A 22,100-nucleotide genomic window follows, 5' to 3' on the forward strand; every position below is an offset into this window, starting at 1 on the left:
TGAATGAATGAATGAGTCTGAGGGAAAAAATTTAATTTTATCCATTGAATGCAGAACTCTAGGGCAAATGATGGAATTTAGGCAAGGTCTTACTCTCTAGAGGTTCATGAAGGATAGACATAGGCTCAAATAATTTTAATATAAAGCCGACTTTGATCATCACTGTCACAATTTAATAAGGAGCTAAGGATCACTATAGATGAAAAAACTAGTAACACAAACAAGGAAACTTATAAGTACAAGCAAATTACATGTGTGCAGATATGAAGCAACTGTCTATTCACATATGTGTCATTTTTTCAGTGTATTGTAAGTATCCAGTAAGCAATGATGCTGTCATTTGGGGTGAATTCCTGTACAAGTTCTGTTTGGCTTTATGTGCACAATGATACTTCATGGTGTGTCTCTTATCTCTTGCTTTGCCTCTAAGTCCAATAAAGAAAATACACTTATATTTCCAGGCCAGACCTCTCCTCTGAGCTCCCAACTTATATTTCCAACACTCTGTTCATCCTGTTGGGTGTCTCAAAAGTACCCAAAGCTCCACATGTCCAAAATAACACCTGATTCTTCTTCCAGGATTCCCTATCTCAGTGAATGGCATCATTGTCCACTTAGGTATGAAAGCCAGAAACCTGGAGCGAGAACATAATCTCCCTAAGGGCAGGGATCCGGCCTGTCTTGTTTTCTGCTGTGTCTTCATGACCTAGAACAGTCCATGGCACACACTGAGTACTGATTATGTCCTGTGGAATTACTGTTTGCAATCTCTGGATTGCATTCGTTTTCCCCCATCTCCACCATTACTGTTCAGTCCAGGCTGCCATAACCTCTCATTGGCACTATAGCAATAGCCTCTTGACTAACCTCTCTGCTTTCATGCTCAGCTTTATTTCTATATATCTTCCAGTGTAGCCAGTGATCTTTTCAAAAACAAATCTGAATCTGAGACAGGCGCTCTTGCTGTGGCCTCTGAGGTCATACGTGGTATGTATCTATGGCTCTTATAGCCTCATCTCATATCATGATCATCTTGGCTTTTTAGATCCAGCCAGACTGGCCTCTTAGACATTCAGCCTTTTTTTTTTTTTTTTTTTTTTTTTTACAGTGCCTATCATCACTTGCTCTGTCTAGCCACAGGGTCTTTGCACTTATTGCTTTCTCTACTGGGACCATTCTTCTCCATTCTTCTCCTCTTCATCCACTTAATTTCTGCTCATCCTCCTGATGTCACTCTCAGAGCTTAGAGAACTAGTTCGTGTAGGTCATGATGTCAAATGTATTTGGCAGAAAAGTCATAGTCAAAATAACTTGAAAAATACTGAAAAGAGATAGCTCCATAGCACTTGTCATTGTTCAATTTTTACATTTGTTTGTATAATTATTTTCTGTATGAAACTTTCCACAACTTGTAAGAAGTTTTTGTCTGTCTTCCTATGTGAAGTCAAGGATCTAGTCAAGGACCATTAAAATATAAGTCATTTCGTTCTTCATGTGTTTTTGCAAAGCACCATTAAATATATGTACCTGTATTCTTTTTTTTTTCTATCAGATACAAATCCTCAGAAGATTACTAGTGTTTGATAAAAATATCTTGGGATGTTATCCTCTCAGTGAGGTCCTCTTTAGTTCATGAAAGCCCTGGAGACAGGGTATGGACTTTTAGAAGATATTGCCTTTGCCTGTGATATCAGGATTTAATAAAATCAAACGAAGAAGGGCTTATCCAGGTTATCTTCTCCAATGTATATCTTTTCTTTTCTTGAAAGTTCCTGAAATCAGTAAGTTGATAGGGTCTTAAGATGGTTAGAATCACTCAGACACACCAGATGTCTCCAACAGATCCTGTAAATATAGGAACTTATATATGATAAGGAAGCATTATAAATCCAATTAGGGAAGGGTCAGTTTATTCAACAACTTATTTTTTAATACTTAATTAGCGGCTTGTGAGAAAAAGTAAAATTTATCTTTGAACCATGTCACATACCAGTATAAGTTTCAGAAAGATAAACATGCAAAATGGTAAAAACTCAAGCCAAAAAAGGCTATATGAAAACCTAAGTGAATATATACCTCATATCCAGGGGGAGGAAGACATTCTCAGCTTAAGGGCAAAGGAAAACATTGTTCTTACCTCCTCAAAGGAAAATGTTTGACCACATAAAAATGAAAAATGACCAAATTAAAAGGTAAACAACAAAGTGGAGAAACAATAGATTATCAGAAACTATACAAAGGGTCAATGTTTATAGTACATCAGGAGGTTTATAAATTAGTAAACTAGTGCCAAGACCCCAGTGAAGAAATTGGACAAAGATAAGAACAGACATTTCATGTGTAAAATATGATTGACACATGAAAAAATATTCAACCTTACCAGAAATCAAAGAAATGCAAATTACACGTTTTGCAATTGCATAAATGCAAAAATCACTGTTTTATTCTATCAAATTAACAGAAATAAAAAGTACATAGTACACACTATTAGAGAAGTATAGGGGAAATCACTTTTCCAATACATTGCCGGGGGGAGTGATGTCATTATGTATAACAAATATTACAAGTGTTCACAGCTTTTGACTTACTTCTCAGAATATATCATCAGGAAATGTGTTGAGGAAATAAATCTAAATATGGGCAGTGCTTTATGCACAAGGATTTTTATGGAAGTATTATTTATAGCATCATATTTAATAATAGGGAGATCATTAAAAAACTAGTGGACACTGACATGAAATTAGATAACCTTTGGAAATTAAGTATATGAAATTTTCCAATAAAATAAGAAACAGTGGGGAAAAATAGCATAATAGAAGTGTGTATACAGTCTAATCTCAACTGCATGTAAAGACAAGCGTGCATAGAAAAAACATGTTTTCCTGTCATTATTTTTCCAAGGTAGAAGATAAGTGTTTTTTTTTTTTTCTACTTGTCTTTGTTTTCTGGATTTCCCAGGAACCAATCCTTGCTTCTTTCCTAGGTGGAAACAGAGGCAATGCCATAAAAAACAAATCCAGTATTGACACATACTATAACTTGGTTGAACCTTGAAAAACCTGAACCTGAGTGAAAGAAGCCAGACACAAGAGGCCACAGATAGTATGATTCCATTTATATGAAATCTCCAGAAAAGGCAAATCTGTAAAGGCAGAAAGCAGATTCGTGATGGCCAGAGGCTGGGCAGGAGGTACGGGCACTGATTCCTCACAGGCATGGAGCTTCATTCTTGGGTGATGGAAATGTTTTGGAATTAAATGATGGTGATGGTTGCACAACATGGTGGAGATCCTAAAAACCACTGCACTACACACTTTAAGATGGTGAATTTTTGGTTATGTGAATAATATCTCAAATAAACAAACAAACAAACAAAAGCTTGGTATTTAAAAAAGTAAAACTGAAAGATTTAGGTTAAGAATTTAAGAGTCCATTTTCAAAGGGTCATCTCTTTGCATTCTCAAGGGAGCCCTCTTTTTCTAGGGCCTCAGGGACCTCACTGGCTGGTGTGGATGTCAGAGAAGAAGAGAGGGAGAATGAACTAGAAGGACCAGTCATGGCTCTGTGTCTTTAAGATTTTATTTTTAAGTAATCTCTACACCCAAAGTGGGGCTTGAATTTACAACCCTGAGATAAAGAGTCACATGCTCTGCTGACTGAGCCAGCCAGGCACCTCAGGATCAGAGAGGTTTTACAAATTATGAATGGCTATTTAAAAAATGAAAATGTAAAGTGAACCTGTTTATAGTAGCATCAAGAATACCAAATACCTAGGAATAAATCTGACAAAAGATGTACAAGACCTGCGTAGAAAACTACAAACACTGAGAGAAATTACATTTAAAAAGGATCTATCTTGCTCACTCTCTGGAATATTCAATAGTGTAAAGATGTGAAATTTCCCCAAATTGACCTGTGAATTCAATGCAATCTCAATCAAAATTTGAGCAAGTTTTTGTTGTTGCTTTGTTGTGTCTTGTTGTGTTTTAGAAATGAACAAGTTGATTCTAAAATGAATATGAAAATGCAAAGGACTGAGAATAACCAAGAAATCTCAGTGGATGAAGGACAAAGCTGAAAGCTTTACATTAGAAGATATCGAGAAGTATTAGAAAGCTATAATAATTAAGACAGTGTGGCTTTGGCTCAAAAACAGACCAGTTGACCAAAGGGCCAGAATAGAGGTCAGAAACAAACCCACAAATAACCGTGGCAATAGAGAGCTGGTGGGGGAAAGCTAAGTTTTTTTCAATAAATGGCGCTGGGTCTATGGGATATATTTGTGAAACACCAAAAGAATCTTGATTCCTATCTGATACTATATGGTTGGAAAAATTTATGCTTCCATGGAAAACTGCATTTTTGTAGCAGAGCCTCTGGGTTATCTGATGGTGATTTTATGGCCACTATTTTATAACTCTATAAGTTGTAGATAGCACAGAAAAATTCATGAAAATAAATTCTGTCTGGTTGAGGGACAACATCCCCTCCACTCCTGTGAAAAACTTATTCTGCCTTAAATTGCATATTCATTTCAATATTCTTGAATTATAAATAGTGTCTGTTCTTTGGACTCTTTTTTTAAGATTGTTTATTTATTCATGAGAGACAGAGATAGAGAGAGAGAGAGGCAGAGACACAGGCAGAGGGAGAAGCAGGCTCCACGCAGGGAGCCCGACGTGGGACTCGATCCCTGGTCTCCAGGATCACGCCCCGGCCCGAAGGTGGCGCTAAACCTCTGAGCCACCCGGGCTGCCCTGGACTTCCTTTTGAACAGGTTGAATCACCTTGCCAGTTTTACTTCCTAATAAGTGAAATAAAATTTTAACATGTGTTCATTTTTATATCTGTATGAGAGTCGTGATTTTATCTTTTAAATGAATTATCTTTCAATAATACGTACAAATTAATTTCAGATGGATTGCTAACCTAAATGTGAAAGGTAAAACAATCAAGCTCCCAGAAGATTATAAAGGAGAATATATTCATTACTTTGGGGCAGCAAAGATTTCTTAAATAGGACACAAAAGCACTACTCATAAAAGAAAAGATGAATAACTCAAATTTCATTTAAACAGTACTTTTTGGGCAGCCTGGGTGGCCCAGCGGTTTAGCGCTGCCTTCAGCCCGGGGCCTGATCCTGGAGACCGGGAATCGAGTCCCAGGTCGGGCTCCCTGCGTGGAGCCTGCTTCTCCCTCTGCCTGTGTGTCTGCCTCTCTCTCTCTCTCTCCCTATGTCTCTCATGAATAAATAAATAAAATCTTAAAAAAACTAAGTACTTTTCACCCAGGAATGCCACTGAGAATGAAAAGGCAAGCCACAGAGTGGGAGAAGATATTTGCAATGCATTTTTTGGACAAAGCTATTTAATATATATATAGAAATTATATATATTATACAAACTATATCATATATAATACAAATATATAAGTATTACAAATCAGTAAGAAGCTAGACAACAGAAAATAAAAATGTACAAAAGACCCGAATAACACATTACAAAAGACCATATCCAAATGGCCAATAAACAAGTGCCCAACCTCATTAGTCATCAGGGAAATACAAATTAAAACCACTGCACATCTACCAGAAGGGCAAAATACAAAAGATTGACAATGCCAATGTTGACAAAAATGTGGAGAAACTGGATCTCTCCAACACACCTGGTGGGAGTATAAATTGGTATAACTGCTTTGAAAAATTATTTGGTAATATCTCTTAGTGCTAAACATATGCCCAACCCTATGATCCAGCAATTTCATTCTTAGGTGTGTGTGCGTAGGTTTGTGTATATGTATATGCACAAAAAGACATGAGAATGTACAGCAATTTTTAAAATAGCTCTGTGGGTTTTTTTTTTTTTTGTTTGTTTTTGGTCAACCACAAACTCAGTGGCTTAAAACAGTAATTAGTTCTTTCAGTGTCAGTTCTGGAGGTCAGAAGTCTGAAATCACGGCGTTGGGGCTGCACTCCTTGCAGAGGCTATAGGGGAGATTCTGCTCCTTGTCTCTTCCAGCTTCTCGTGGTTTGTGAATCCATTACTTCAACCCTTGCCTCCTTCTCATGGCCCTGTCCTCTTCTGTGTAATCCCTCTGACTCATTCCTTTAAGGATGCCTGTGATTGGATCTAGGGCTACTTGAACGATCCAGGATGCTCTCCTCATCTCAAGATCCTTAGTTACATTTGCAAAAACTCACTTTCTTTCTTTCTTTCTTTCTTCTTCTTCTTTCTTTCTTTCTTTCTTTCTTTCTTTCTTTCTTTCTTAAACATCTATTTATTTGAGAGAAGGCGGAAGGAACAGAGAGGGGAAAGAATCTTCAAGCAGACTTCTCGCTGAGCACAGAGCCCCAGTATGGGGTTCAGTCTCACAGCCCCAGAGATCATAATGTGAGCCAAAATCAAGAGTCAGACACTTAATCGACTGAGTCACCCAGGCCCCCCTGCAAACACTTGATTTCTAAACAAGTAGCATTCACAGGTTCCAGGGATTAGGATGTGCATATATTTTGGGGGAGTGGGGGGCATCATGCAGCCCTTTACAAGCCTCAAACTAGAAACAACCTAAATGTCTATAAACTGTAGAATGAAAATAGTGATAGATTACTATGAAACAATCAAGATGAACACATTACTGCTACACAAACACCATTGGTGATTCTTATAATACTGAGTGAAAGGAGCCAGACCCCAGATAAATATCTGATGTAATATTCAGTCATATAATGCTCAAAAATAGCAAGACTAGGGGCACCTGGGTGGGTCAGTTGATTAAGCATCTGCCTTTGGCTCCGTCATGTATCCAGGGTCCTGAGATTAAGCCCTCCACGTCATTGGACCCCCTGCCCAAGGGGGAGTCTGCTTCTCCCTCTGCCCTTCCTCCCATCCCAGCTCATCCTTGCTCTCTTGCTCCCTCTCTCTCTCTTAAGTAAATGGATAAAATCTTTTTTAAAAAACCAGCAAGACTAATCTAGAGGATAGAAGCTGGGATGGTGGTTGCTATCCTATGGAAAGACGGGGGCCCAGTGACCAGGAGAGATGCAAGCATGGTTTCTGCATGTGCCAATACTGCTCTATTTCCTGATCTGGGTGGTGAAGACTCACCACACCAAACACTTCCGTGTGCCTTTTTGCAGATAATGTTTATAGGAAATTTTCCTCTTCACCTTCTTCACACATTTTCTTCTATTTTCTGTACATATTAGATTTCAATACCTGTGTTTATTAAAAACTATGAATGATCATTAACAACATTTTCTTTCTCATTATGGGTTAGGTGCTACCATCTCTCAGGAATGTCTGTTTTGGGGACACATATATATTCTTTTAGTCTAATGAGTTTTGACAAAAACTTAAATTGGGGGACCCAGTGGTGCTACAGAATGTACTGTTTTGTAATTCATTCCCAAACTGCTCTATAAGCCCTTAGCATCAATAGCTTTCCTGGCTGAGGCGTCTCCCAAACTTGGGAGTACAGGTGGTTGGGATGGCAAGTGTTACTCCGAGGTGAATGATTAGACTTAGGAAAAGGACTTAGGATTAGGAAGAGTGTTATAGATCCTAGGAGAGGTAAGAAATAGCACTTCCTGAAGACGGGCAGTAATTCGTCAGAGGGATGATAAGGGTGGGTAAGAAGAGGATACTTAAAGGTAGAGCCTAGTTTGAACCTGGGTTGCCTCCTTGAGGGGACCCCTAGGTAAGGAGTCTTATTCTGGCTGTGGTCAGTCCACCCGCACCCCAGCCTTGGAATTGGTGAATTGTCAAACACTGGGCTTGCCTTGAGACTTCCAGGGCTATATTATAATTCCTTAGGCTCAAAAGTCAACATACCCATCAGCCTTGTACCATGTGCTGTGGCGTCCAAAAGGAAGAGAAGGGGGGTGGTGGAGCTGCTTGAAATACCTCTTGGCCAGCTCTGCCTCTGCAGGTCTGTGTCCGGGGGCCCCAGCAGTTGAGACAGTGGAGGCTCATGGCTTACATGGAAGAGGCTGGAAGGAGAACAAGACCCTGAGGGGGTAGCTCCAATGGGACGATTCAAGAAGGAATAAATGCCTCAGAACTTCTGCTTTCTTCTTGTATGTCATGAAACCGATTCTGGAAAGGTGAAGGCTTGCATCTATGATGAACACATATTTCTTTTATAATCAGAAACAATAAATCTGTATTTTTGAAAGATGGTTATATCGGGTAGTGCTAAAAGTGGCCGTGACTGGAGGGAGACTGAAGGGTTCAAAGTCATCTATGCCTCTCTACTTAATCTGACCTGCCTTCTGTTGGCAAGACTTTGGGAGAGCCAGAAATAGTGAGGACCACATTTCCTGCCTTTGGGATGCTTACAGGCCAATAAAACCAGTGCTGAATCTGAGTATAAGAAATAAGCTAGGAAACTCAAAGCAGGGCAACTGGGTGGCTCCGTTAGGCGCCTGCCTTCAGCTCAGGTCATGATCTCAGGGTCCTGGGACTGAACCCCACATCAGGCTCCCTGCTTGGTGGGGGGAGGGGGGGCTGTTTCTCCCTCTCCCTCTGTGCTTGCTCTCTCTCAAATAAATAAAATCTTAAAAAAAAAAAAAGAAATCAGAAGCAATTCTAAATGGGAGAGGCACAGGGGAAGGCTTAGTAAAGAAAGGGGAGGTAAGGGACCCACAATCTCTCTCTACAGTCTATAAGACTGTAGTTGTAAGACTCAAGGGCTTTCCGTGAAGAAACTTGGCAAATTTTGTATTATCTACGATGCAAATTTTGTTAAACAAAGTAATAGGGGCAAAGGGGGAAACGTAGCCATTTGCTTTTGAGACCATCCTTTGTCCTGTGTGGCTATAGTTGTTTCGTTTTGTTTAGTTTTTTGTTTTTAGATTTATTTGAAAGTCTGAGAGAGAATGTGCACGTGTGGTGGAGGAGGTGCAGGGGAAAAGAATCTGCAGCAGACTCCCCACTGATCGTGGAGCCCATCACCAGGCTTGATCCCCCAATCCATGAGATCAGGACTTGAGCAGAAACCAGGAATTGGATGCTTAACCAACTGAGCTACCCAGACACCCCAGTGTGGCTATAGTTTTAACTTCCATATTGCCACACCCCCTGGGGCAATGGAAAGAGAGCCTGGTGTTGGGGGCTTGCTCCCCTGGCTCGTGATCCCTGAGGCAGAAGCCCCCTAGCACCCAGAGCCGACATCTGGAAAGTAGTCTCCTTGGTCAGCCAAGTGGGTGAGAGTCTGAGGCAGCTGGACCTGGGGAAGCCAGAAGGCTGTTTACCAAGGGCTCCAGTGAATGAGTCATGTGTGTGGACGTTTGTCACCACACCCCAGAGTGCAAGGCAAAGGAGAAAGACAAGCAACCATTACCAGCCTCTTTCTTCTCCTCCCTTAGGACAGCACACTAGTCCATTCCGAGTCCCCAGAGGTGATTTTTTTTTAGAGAGAGTGAGAGAGAGAGAGAGAGCACGAACGAGCAGGGGGAGAAGGATAAGCAGACTCACACTGAGTGTGGAGCCTCATGCAGGGCTTGATCTCATGACTCTGAGATCATGACCTGAGCTGAAACCAAGAGTCAGAGGCTTAACTGAATGAGCCACCCACGTGTCCCCTCTGCCCGGGGTGGGGGTGTCTGTTGGTTAGATCTCTTGCAGTTGGGGGTGTACTGAGGAGCAGCGGGCAGGAGTGATTGGCAGTGGTAGGGTGGCAAACATCTCTCATTCTGCTTGCCCTTCCTCCCCACTCCCAGCACGGCTCTATACTATGTCTTTTCCTGGGAGACTTCTTGGTTGCTCCTAACAGCAAATCTGCACTGGTCATCTAACTGCACAGCTGGTGTCTGGGAGTCCAGGCACACTCTACTGCTTTGGGAGGAGGCGAGGTGGCTAATCTGTCCAGTCCAACCTGCCAGGCACCTTGCCCACGTGCTCAGGGCCAACAGAAACTCTTCTCCTCTTTCAGTCAGGGCTAGAGGCGGGCCAGTGAGAGGAATGAGAAGTCAACTTACCACACCCTGGCTGTAGGAGGTGTTTATAAACACTCCTGGAATGCAGTGAACCTGCGAGGGGTCAGCTGCCCCAGGACGGCCTGGCCTGTGGGAGAGGGTGGAAGGGATGCCCAGGTGGATTCTGCTGAGGGCAGGTGGGGAACAGGGCACAGTGGAGCACCAGCCCTCTCGTGGTCCTTGTCATTGCACCTGCACACCTCCCATCCTGGACTGTAGGGCTATAAAATTGGAAGACAACAGACTTACTCCCGGGGGGTCAGCAAATGAGTTTTGAGGGACAAAGAGCTCTGGCTGGAGGAAGGGAGAAAACAGCCACCAAGCCATTTAGCATCAAGTACATCCTGTGCTCTAGCTCCTGGCTTCTCTCTACCCTGACGTATTTCCAATTCCTGCCTCTCATGAGCCCCACTCCTCTGAGTTAACCTCTGCAAGTGTCCAGTGTCTGGAAGGATCTTGATTTCCTGTGGGTGGTGGAACAGCCTTTCCCTCCCCCAATCTACAACCTCTGCTTTAACCTTAGAGCCTATATGTGTTTGACAGAAACCCAAACACATGAGGTCACAAGGTATTATAGTTTTTCCTTCCCCCTTGTTCCCTTCCTTTGTCCTCTCATCCTTTCCATGAATGGAAGGGATGCTTTGGGTCATACTCAGCCTATGAGGCTGACCAGCTGGCTTTCAATCCTTGCTATCTTCACTGTGGGGCAGCATGAACAATGTGAGTGTGGGGGAGGACAGGAGATGAGAGCTGAAAAACTTCACTCACAGGGGATCAGTCTTGACCCCAAATCTTGGACTCTGTCCAGCAGGGAGGTAGTGGAGCAGTGCACAGGTAGGAAAACCAGGAGGGGAATAAGTGCCTTATTGACTACAGTTCCAACTTGGAACAGACTCCAAGGATGGATAAGTGGTAGAGTGGGGCCAGAGGCAGATAGTCCCCAGGTGAAAATGAAGGCATCTAGCTCTGACCCCCCACCCCAATGCTGGCTGCTGGGCTACTTTTGCTCACACCTGCCTTACAGCATGAAGCACAGCCTCATCACACCACTGCTCAAAATCCTCTGAGGGCTGGCTCACCCTGGCCTAACGCTGTGGCATAAACCCCTTAGCCTGGTGTTCATGAGCTACGTGATCTAGGCCTACCTACCTTGGCTGTCTTATCCCTACCATCCACCCACAGTGCCCTCCAAAGATATCCCACATTCTGGCCCCCAATGGGGTGCTCCTAACCCCTGAACATGCTGGGAACTCTCCGGCTCCTATATCTGCTTAGACTGTTCTGTTCTCTCTCCCTTGAAATGCTCTTCCCCCACACCACCCCCTCTCTGCCTGTCAAATCTGGTATATGCTTTACTTTAGGGCTCAGCTCAATGTCTTCATAAAAATCCACCTGCTTAGAGAAATCACTCCAACCTCAAAACCCCCAAAGCATTTTGTTAGTGTAGGATTTCCGTTATAGCATTTGTCATGATGTGCCTCAGAACTGGATCTTGTTTTAGGGCTTTGTGCCCTCTGTAGCTCCTAGCACATACTGGGTACCAAGTAAGTTCTCAATATATTTTTATGGTAATGAATGGGGCCATGAGGTTGAATGACATCAACAGATGGTCAAGATACGGAAATGGCAACAAAATAACAGAGCTCTGCTAGGCTTTTCCATCACTTACCTGTCTGGTGTCTCCTTTTTATCACCATTGCATATTTACAATGTATGGAATAGGTCTTTCCCGCATGGTAGCCACCCTCAGTTGCAAACCTGAGGCATAATGCATCTTGTAATGTCCTCCAGGGTAAAAGGAAACACTGTGTGCTCCTGGTTGGCCAGAATAAACTGCACACTCTCTCTTCACTTCCACAGCACTTCCTGAGCACTTGGGGTGCATGTACCCAGGTTTCTGCCGGGGGGCTATGGAAGAGACACCTTAACCAAGTCACCACCTGGTCCCCCTGGAAGCAAAACCATGGGGGGAAATGTGAGTGAAGTCCTGCAGTCAGCAGGACCTGGGAATGAAGGGAAACTGCCCATCCAAGGGACATCTGGAAGAAGGAAGTGAATGACTGGAAGCCCCCAGGGATAAAGGGCAGGGAAGAGACTCTGGGCTACTGGAGCAAGGGTGGCCCTCTGGTCTCCAGATGTCCGGGTTTGGCAACCCTATCTTCAGTTCCTCCTTTATTCCTCTTCCCTAATTTACCCTTTCAGCCTCACCTTATTTGGTGAGAGCAGAGCAAAGTAGGACACTCCCACAGCACCTCATCACCGGCCCCCTTCCCTCTCACCTTCCCCTTTTCAGGCCCTCAAAGGATCCTCCTCCTTCCGCCACCCATCGGCACCCTCCCAGCTCCCGCAGTCCCCCGGAGCAAACCACGGGCTGGCCCAGATCAAAAGAGCAGCGACTGTGGGATCGCGCTCACTGTCACCTTCATGGCACCTCCTGATCCAGAACTCACCATGTGCCGGGCTACGTTATCATTTTTAAAGCAGTTGCACGAGGTGATGGTTATCTCACTTTATGGGTGAGGACACTGAGACCAAAAGATGAGAAGCAATGCATGCCGAGTCACACGCCCGCCCGTTGGCGGGGCCAGCCTGGAAGTGAGGTCGGGCTCGTGCGACCTGGTCCCGTACCAGCACCTCTCGCTCCAGCATCCCCCGAGCCCCCGCTCCCGGCCCCCGCCCGGGACTCTCGGGCCTGAGCCGCAGAGGCCGGGTGGGGAGCGGCAGGTGAGGCGGGGCGGCGGGGGCGGGGCGGGGCGGGGCGGCCCGGGCCCGGAGGGCGGGGCGGGGCGGGGCGGGGGCGGGGCCGGAAGCCTTAAAGGGGCCGCGGCGGCGGGGCGGGCCGCAGAGCCGGCCGGGCGCCGCCACCTTCCCGGCCTCTCCGATCCCCAGCGGCGCCGTCACCATGTCTCTGGCGGCCTCGGCGGGCCGGGGCCCGGGGGCCGTGTGGTCCCCGACGCACGTGCAGGTGACGGTGCTGCAGGCGCGGGGCCTGCGGGCCAAGGGCCCCGGGGGCACGAGCGACGCGTACGCGGTGATCCAGGTGGGCAAGGAGAAGTACGCCACCTCGGTGTCGGAGCGCAGCCTGGGCGCGCCGGTGTGGCGAGAGGAGGCCACCTTCGAGCTGCCGCCGCTGCTGTCCGCCGGGGCCGCGCCCGCCGCCGCCGCCACCTTGCAGCTCACCGTGCTGCACCGCGCGCTGCTCGGCCTCGACAAGTTCCTGGGCCGGGCCGAGGTGGATCTGCGGGAGCTGCACCGGGACCAGGGCCGCAGGAAGACCCAGTGAGCGCGCGCCGGGGGCGGGGGGCGGGGGGCCGTGCGGCTGGGCGCCGAGAGCCTTCTAGAGCGGGCGTGGCGGTCACCGTGCCGCCGTGTCCCGGGGGCACGGGCCGAGAGAGGCCTTGGGACAGGGCTCTCCCGGGCGACGGCGGCCTTCTCACTTAGCTTCAGCTTCTCCAGGCCGTCCCGCGCCGCCCTGCCCGGGTGCGCGCTCCCTTGAGGCCCGCGTGAGGGGCGGGGGTGGGGAGCACCAGCACCTGGGGTGTCTTTGCATCTGCGCGACGTCGCTCAGCGCCCGGAACTTAGTAAGCACTTAATGAATTTTTGATGAATGGAAGATACTTGTGGGCTGACGAATTCTTCTTACTAGTGTGGGTGGTGTGGTTGTCGGATACGGATCTCCTGGGCATTTCCTGGGTATTTCACTGTCCTGGACCTGGAGCTGCGAACGTGTGGGCCCGGGCTCAGGGAAGAAGATCCGGTGGAGGGTGAACCCGCAGACACTCTGGCCCTAGAGGCTCACTCACGGACGTTGCGGGGTGGAGGCTGAGGACTAGGGAGTGCCGGCCGCCCAGAGATGGCTAGTGAAGAGAATTTGCTTCTTTCTCTTCCCCTTTTCTCCTCCCACCCCCATCCCCGCCCCCCAAAGGATGCTAGAACGGTTTGGTCCTAACTTCCAGTCTGAAAACTATTAGGCATGTTTGCCTTGAGCCCCAAGTCAGTAGGGACTTCCCAGTGCTGGTTGGAGTCGGGGTCAGTCCTTGGCTGAGCAAAAGTGGGAGGCATCTGAGCCATGCCATGTAGGCATTGTTTCTTTTTGGGAGTTTGTCAGGTTCTCTCTGGTCGTGCTCTGAATGGATGGCTGCTCACATGTAGCTTCTCAGTCTAGAGTTGTGTGCTAGGGTATCTCACTCCCACAGGGAAAGCTGGGCCTCACCCAGTTCACTTCAAGGTGTTACTCATTTATTTGTTCTCTTGTGCAGGTGTTTGCCATGGAACGTTTGATTATGTAACATTTGATTATGCTCGAGTACTGTACCAAAAGCTGGCCTCCTTAGCTTAATTGGTTACTTTGCTGGACCTTAAACATGCAAGTCAGTCATATTACCACATCTCCTACTGTTTGCGAAGCACATGGATTCACATTGGGTGCTTTAGATATAAATGGGGTTTTAACCTTCCTTTGTGAAGCGGATGGGAAAAGCCAGAGGGTTGGAAGTTACCAGACTCCCTTGTCTGCATCGTGGGTCCAATTTCAGCTTGCATGCTTGCAAATGCAATACCTGATTCACTTATCTGGCCAAAGATGAATAGGCATTTCTGAATTCAAATCAGATAAAATAGAGCGCCTTGAGGTGAGGATGGATAGGGTATCTCTTGGCATTAACTTACAAGCCATAAGGTGAGCAGAGTCTTTGCTAAGGAGGCGCTGAAACAATGCTAATTTTCCATTTGATTAAATAACATTTGGGGCCTTGGCTTGGCTTCCTTTCCAAGTTCAACTGGGTGCCATTTGGCCATCCTTTGTCTTGTTCCATCCCAAGATGCACGGATATTATCATCTGTTTCTGCTGTTTCTCATGTGAACATTTTATTCCCTTGAAAGATAGATCTCCTGTACCAGCCAGAGATGAGGATTCCAGATTCCTGGTTCTGGTGCCCACTCTGGTCCTGACTCATTGTTAGGCTTCGGGCTGCTCGGTCTCTAAACACCCAAATTTCCCTATTTATGCATGGAGCTTGTTGCCAGGCTTAATTGATATTTATAAGATGTTTCTGGTTCCTGGATTACTGGGGCCTGTGTACAGCTCAAAAGGTTCTTTTACTGCTTTGTGAGAAATGACAGCCTCCTTAAGATCTCTATTTCAGGAAGGGTTCCAGCATCTTCATTTGTCTTCCTCTCCAATGTAATCCTAAACCTACATTGTTACTCCCGTCTCTATTGTATGAGCTGATTACTACTTAGTCACAGTATCAACCTGTAGGAAAGTGATGCTTAGTTGGTATGTGTGTTTCCATAACTGCAAAGGAAGTCTCCTTTGGCCCCCTTAGCAGCCCGTGGAATTGCAAGCTTTCCATCTGCTGCTTCCTGGGACTTTCCAAGGTGCCAGGGAACCTAGTTAAACCAAGCCTCTCTGCTGCCCTGGTACATCACTTGGGTGCTCAAGATAGCTGAGATTTGGAGAGTGAGATATATACTGAGAGGCAGAAGTTTACCAGAAAGAAACTAGTTAGGCTAGGAAAGTCATTTGAACTAGTTATTAATGGTTTGACTCCATGTTAGATATTAAACACCAGCAACAAACAAAAGCTTGAATTTTGGTCTCTAGGTTTATTTGTGTGTACGCATGCATGTGTGTTAATCTTGAGCAAAGAAGAGTCTAGAAACTCAAGACGTTAACAGCTAACTGCTAGAATTTCCCTTTGTTCTCTTGATAAGCCCTCATCTATCATACATTTGAAGGCAAGAGAACTATGCTTTTCGTGACTCAAATTTTGCAGACCTCAAATTTAGTGTGATGACACATCTTTAAAACACCAAACGGGATCCCTGGGTGGCTCAGTGGTTTAGCACCTGCCTTCAGCCTAGGGCATGATTCTGGAGTCCCGGAATCAAGTTCCGCGTTGGGCTCCCTGCATGGAGCCTGCTTCTCTCTCTGCCTGTGTCTCTGTCTCTGTCTCTCTGTTTCTCATGAATAAATAAATTAAAAATCTTAACAAAACAAAACAAAACACCAAATAGAGGCTGACATATAGGTAGGATACTTTTAATAGAGAAGAGTACGGGGATCCCTGAATGGCTCAGTGGTTTAGTGCCTGCCTTCGGCCCAGGGCATGATCCTGGAGTCCCGGAATCGAGTCCCACGTCGGACTCCCTGCATGGAGTCTGCTTCTCCCTCTGCCTGTGCCTCTGCCTCTCTCTCTCTCTCTCTCTCTCTCTCTCTCTGTGTCTCTCATGAATAAATAAATAAAATCTTTTTAAAAAATAGAGAAGAGTACATGACCCTTATCATTAAGAGGAAATGGAAATGCATTAATTTTGCACATATTCTTGCTTCTTAAAGATCTGAGGTCATAGTTGGGTCTTGGTTAAATGAGAACCAGTTAAAGTCTTATAATCATAAGGTGACCAACCATGTAGGATTCTCTGCTCAGCTCTCTAGTCTCATGTAGTTTGGGATCCTAGACATAAGGGGAAAAAAACTTTCTGGGATATGAAGAGCAACAAAATATAGGGAAATCATCTGTTCAGGACTGATTAAAATAAACATCCATTCAGTCTGATGACCCTAAGGCCACTGTGTAACTAACATCATGAAACTTAATGCTGTAATAGTCTTCCAGCCATGATGAGAGAGTGAGTGATGGAGAGTCATTTTCTTACATCTCTTAAAGATGCAAGAGGGAATTTGGTTGCATATAAAAGGATCTGGTTATTAATAAAGTTAGAGATTTTGAAGAATTGTGTTAGTAAGATGCTGTAGTTAAATTGTAAAAGGAAATCTGGGTTATTAAAAAGAAATAAAAAAAAAAGAAATAAGGACTCAATAGTTGTTTTTCTGGAAGAGTCGGATGCAGAGAAACGATTTAGATGAGCCGAGAGATAAATAAGCAGTCAGTTTTGGTGCTTCTACTGTCAAGTTTCTGAAGTGCATTTAGGTTTTTTTGTTGTTGTTGTTTTTGTTTTTTGTTTTTTTTTGTAACAAATTGGAAAATTGGCACAATGTTACCGCTTAGGTTTTCCCTTTCTTGGGATTCTCCTTAAAATTAAATTGGGCCTCACTGGGGAGAAATCCTCCTGCCTCTCCCGGGGCCCCTCCCACTCCTGTGTAGGAAAATGATAGCTTAGGCTGGGAGCCTGAGTTCTCGGTCAGCTCTGGGAGAAGTAACCCTAACCTGTGTATAGCCACGGGATGCAGTGACTTCGAAGGAGGGTGCTTTAGAGTCACTGTTCCGGTGATGTGAAAGATGTTCCCTCATGGTCTTATTTGATTATGATTTCATCTGTAGGACATTCAGTTAGCTTGGGGAAAGTTTCAACTGCCTTTTCTTTTGTCTTTAAAAGTATATATATAGTACGTTTTAAAAATTGAAGTATAGTTGACACGCAATATCGCATTGGTTTCAGGTGTACAACATAGTGATATGACGGTGCTGTACGTCATGTTGTGCTCACCATCAGTGTAACTGCCATCTGTCACCGTACAATGCTATTACAGTACCACTGACTGTTCCCTATGCTGTGCCTTTCATCCCCGCGTCTTACTCATTCCATAACTAGAAGCCTGAGCCTCCCACTCCCTTTTGCCCATTTTGCCCATCCCTCCACTTCCTTCTCCCTGACAACCGTCCTCTTGGTTCTCTGTCTTGATGAATCCATTTCTGCTATTTGTTTTGGTCTTTAGGTTCCACATATAAGTGAAATTGTATGGTATTTGTCTTGCTCTGTCTTACTAGACTTAGCCTCTACTAGGCCCATCCCATGCTGTTGCAAATGGTAAGCTCTCCTTCTTATATTTTTAGTAAATATTTTTTAATACCTACTATGTGCCCAGCACTAAGGTGTAAACAATAGTGACCAAAACAGACTTGATCCTTGCTTTCAGGAAGCTCAGAGCCCTGTAGGGAAGATAGACCTTAAATGGATGAACCCATAAATAAATAATCATATATTGTGATAAGTAGAGGAAGAGAACAGGTGTCATAGAGGATAGATCTGGAAGGATATGACTTGAAGAAGGAGATGGCACATAACTTCTTGGAGGCAGGAACCTGAAGCACGAACAGATTTTTCTGGTGAAAAGTAGAGGAAGGGAACTTGAGGTAGAGGGAGAAGCCTGTGCAAAGACCCTGAGGTGGGAATACCTGGGAAGCTGCAGAGACTGTGTAGATTGTGGCTGAAGAGGAAGGCAGGGCTTCATTTAAGAGCAATGGGAAGTCACTGAGTATTAAAAGCAGAGGGGTGTTGTGATCTGGAATAGTCAAAAATCACTGTGGCTGTTGGGTAGAGAATGGATTTGAAGCAGCCCTAGCCTGGAATCCGACAAAATGAGAGGCCGTTGCACTAATCTAGGCTACTGATGGTGGCGGCTTGCACTAGGGTGATGGCCATGGTGGTAGACAGAGGTGGTAGGTTTCAGAATTATTTTGGAGGTTCAGTTGGCCTGGTTTGTTGATGGATTGGTGGGTGGGGGTGAGAGAGAGGAAGTGATGAAAATGAACTAATAAAATAAGGAGAGCTTGCTGTTGAAAATGAACCAGGAAGTGGTGGCACTTTTCTTTCCCCTAGCAGCCACTGTGATACGAGAGTGAGGTCACCATTACAAAGACAGCTTTGGGCAGTGACACCTGTGAGTCAAATCTTCTATTGGAATGAATTAGTAGGAAACGTTACTGAAATCAGGGTGTGTGTGTGTGTGTGTGTGTGTGTGTGTGTGTGTCTCCCCAAGTATTTACAGTTTTAATACAGGCCAAGTCTTTGTTTTGTAATCGTTTATGTAGCTGATGAAATCTAAATGGTGGCTCTAACACAGCTGATGGAGTCACTGCTTCAAGGAGTACAGGACTTAAAAAAGGAAGAAAAATCATATATAACATTAGGAAAAATAAACCCATAAGTGAAATATAAAACTCTGGAGGCAAGTAAGTCAACCCTTTACGTGTTTTTCACATTAGGGAAGGTAAGTGTACAAAGGAGTCTTGTGCCTTTTTCATTTTGCTTAAACTTCCTTTTGGTTACAAAGACCTCTATTGTGTTTCTGTAACTACCTAACTACCGTCAGAGGGAAGTTTTTGTAAATCGTATCTGATGTGTCATTTTAATTGTAGTGATTAACTAAAAAATGTTATAATTATGTTAAAAGCAATACACGTGCTATTAAAATGTCCGCTCCAGAATCGATTTGCTAAACTTATTCTTTTCCCCCTTAACAGTAATCTTAGATATCCATTAAAATACTATTATTTTAGTTGCCATACATCCTAGAAAACCATGCTCTGTGCTCTACACTCACTCACTGTGGCTTAGTTCCAGAAGGATTAAGAAGCCCTAGCCTAACGGAGAAAGTGATAAGAGGCCTTATCTTCATCCCTGAGCCATCCCTTGGGTGGTCTTTGATTCTGAGTCTTGTGCAGATCTCTAAGCCTCGGGGGGCCTTTGAATTCCAACAAAATCAACACCCCAGCCAACCCTGTATTGGTCTTTTGAAGAAAATCAGTTCACCGCCAAGATCATTTGTTTGAGAACCACTCCTCTTAAGGTGTCCTGAGTCAGATCTGGTGCCCCAGCTGGCTCAGGGGACCAGGCCTAGCTTCGCCTGCCTCTCCCTTGGCCAGGGACCACTTTGGTCTTGTTTTTTGCTATGTGACCTGATGCAGCACCTCATAACATGTGTGAGTGAACGAATGGCTGAGGTCCCCGTGGGCACAGGACAGGCAGTTGTTTGCCAGTGTGGATGCGGAAAAGCATTTAATCTTACATTCAGCCTGGTAGATTAAAGACAAGGGGGTCTGGGGTATGAAGTCAGAGCTCTGCTTCTTTCAGATTTCTCAGTTTGGGCCGTGGCATGTTTTCCAGTGCCTTAACACCGAAGAAGCAGGTTACCTTCTGCTAGGGATGCCTTTGGCAAAAGAGCTGCTCTCAGCTCCTAATGAGATGAGAAATTCCTTTCCTGCAGGGAGAAGTCTGTAGATAATCTGTTAGAAAAAAAGCAAGGATTTTAGTCTCCAGGGTGTCCCCGAGGGACACATTGAGGAATGTGCCTGTGGAGAGAAAAAAGGCAGTGGTAATTAAGTGTCCTTTCCTGAATGCTGGCCTTTGAATGCAGGAGAGGGGAGGCATTTATAAGAAATCCCAGAAAAATGTTTCTAGGGGCGCGGCTGCTGCACACTTCACTTTTAAAATACTCTTTTATGAGAAAGGACGTGGCTAAACTAGGTGGAACAATTAAGGCTTCCAAAAAGCCTGGTCTGAAAAGGCCCCTTGTAATCTTGAAGAATGGGTGTCCTGTGCGGAGGGCCCCAGGGCGACTGGGTCCTGGGATGTGACTTTGGGGGTGTTGCTTCCTCCAGCACAGGTCTGGTGGGGTTTTCCTTGTACCTAATGGCACTTCTCATTTTTGCTAATCATCAGTTGTTAAATCAGGATTTTAAAATGTGGGGTTTTTTTCCCCTCTCCTTCTTGGGACTTATCTTGATTGCGAGATAAAAATCATAGATACTTTACTTCCTTGCCGGGAACTCTCCTTGAAAGAGTGCAAATCTGTCTGGGGGTGGTGGGGAGAGGGCTGTTAGGTCCCTTTCTGCGGGGACTGTGTGTTTTCTTTTGTCCTGGTCAAGAGATGGGGAACCAGGCCGCTGCATTTTTGTCCCATTCTTAAAGTCTCTTGGCGTGAGTGATAGAAAACTCTGTGATGGCGATGAGGTTGTTCTTTGACAGGCCAACTGGGCAAGAGGTGAGAGACCCAATCTGATGGTAGAATATTAATGTTTGTGGCTTTTTGAGATACGATCAAGTAAAAAAGAAGTCAGTAAGTAAACGATTATAGGAGAGGTAGTCTTCCATGTTTAAGAATGCATTGATTTTTCTAATTTTTATTTTTAATTTTATTCATTCATTCATTCGAGACTGAGAGAGAGAGAAAGGCAGAGACACAGGCAGAGGGAGAAGCAGGCTCCATGCAGGGAGCCTGACATGGGACTCCATCCCGGGTCTCCAGGATCAGGCCCTGGGCTGAAGGTGGTGCTAAACCTCTGAGCCACCGGGGCTGCTCTATTGTTAAATTTTTTTTTTTAATTTTATTTATTTGAGAGATTGCGAGTACAAGGCGGGGAGGGGCAGAGGGAAAGGGAGAAGCGGCCTCCTCACCGAGCAGGGACCCTGGGATCATGACCTGAGCCCAAGGCAGGCGCTCAACCAACTAAGCCACCCTCGTGCCCCCATTTTTCTGATTTTTAGAGAATCTTAAAACCGATGCTTGCTATCACTTTCAGTCCTCACCTACAAGGAGTTTAGCACGGAGTAATTGCTTTCCACTTAGAACATAGGTCTTGATCCTGCTATTGCAGTCAGTTGTGTGTCTCCGCAAGGGTTTGGAAGCCCTCTGCTTCTTGCTCCTGCTCTGGAGAAACACTTAAAGAGTTTTATCTGAGGGTCATTAAATCAGTAAGTTACAGGAAATATACACCAATCAATGTATTTTAAAAACTCTTTTGTCCTTTTTAATTTTGGAAATTGTTAATACAAACTGATTTTGTAACTGAGTCTTTTCCTCCTCCCTTCACGTGCAAACCATTGTTATTTGGATTTGATGGACAAGGTTGGGTGACTAAGAGTATAGCCCGTCAGATATGTTGATATCTTATGTTCCCTTCCGAGAACTGTCTGAATGGGTAAACCGTGGTATACATGCACTTCACGGAAGGTCATGCAGCCATTGGAAATGGCAGGTATGAAGTCTGTGGGGCAATAATGTACAACACACTATAAATAAAATTGCATGTATGCTCTGGTTACACCTGAGTAAGGATTATAGCTAATACTTACCGAATGCTAAGTGCCAGGCACTGTTCTAAGCACTTGATATTAGGTCATTTTATTTTCATAACATCCTGATGAAGTAGGTGCTTTTTAGCCCTGTTTCCGAGGAGAAGTCTGAGCCACAGAGAGGTTAAGTAACTTACCTAAAGTCTCTCAGCTCTTGACTGCTAAAATGTACAAGAAAAAAACCTCGAGAAGATACATAAAAAGATAATAATGGTCAGATTAGCATGCAAGTGAGCTCAATGTAAAAAAATTACTAAAATCTCTTTTTCTCTCTTTTTTCTTTTTTTTTTTCTCTTTCTCCTTCCT

At 44.8% G+C, this 22,100-nt stretch overlaps 2 protein-coding genes and 1 long non-coding RNA gene across 8 annotated transcripts in view; 2 read left to right on the forward strand and 1 right to left on the reverse strand.

Moving 5' to 3' along the window:
- Positions 1-4,807, forward strand: part of GOT1L1 (glutamic-oxaloacetic transaminase 1 like 1) — a 40,558-nt gene extending 35,751 nt beyond the window's left edge. For 2 of the 3 annotated variants that reach the window (XR_007402592.1, XR_003128754.3), the window contains exon 11: positions 2,984-4,807. The gene's annotated coding sequence lies outside the window, so the exon portion shown is untranslated. The remainder of the gene's footprint in view (positions 1-2,983) is intronic. The other variant, XR_007402593.1, reaches the window with a different exon arrangement.
- Positions 152-12,699, reverse strand: LOC112648117 (uncharacterized). Its single transcript, XR_003128798.3, has 3 exons — positions 12,424-12,699; positions 7,830-7,987; positions 152-1,772 (listed from the first exon to the last, which is right to left on the reverse strand). It is a non-coding gene; the product is annotated as an uncharacterized LOC112648117 (long non-coding RNA).
- Positions 12,700-12,802: 103 nt separating this feature from the next.
- Positions 12,803-22,100, forward strand: part of RAB11FIP1 (RAB11 family interacting protein 1) — a 31,044-nt gene continuing 21,746 nt past the window's right edge. For 3 of the 4 annotated variants that reach the window (XM_025429022.3, XM_025429307.3, XM_025429092.3), the window contains exon 1: positions 12,803-13,252. In XM_025429022.3, the coding sequence (XP_025284807.1) occupies positions 12,876-13,252 (377 nt within the window). In that variant the 5' untranslated portion in view covers positions 12,803-12,875. The remainder of the gene's footprint in view (positions 13,253-22,100) is intronic. The other variant, XM_049094729.1, reaches the window with a different exon arrangement.

This window comes from Canis lupus, chromosome 16 (genome assembly GCF_003254725.2).
Source record: "Canis lupus dingo isolate Sandy chromosome 16, ASM325472v2, whole genome shotgun sequence".
Classification (NCBI taxonomy): Eukaryota; Metazoa; Chordata; class Mammalia; order Carnivora; family Canidae; genus Canis; species Canis lupus.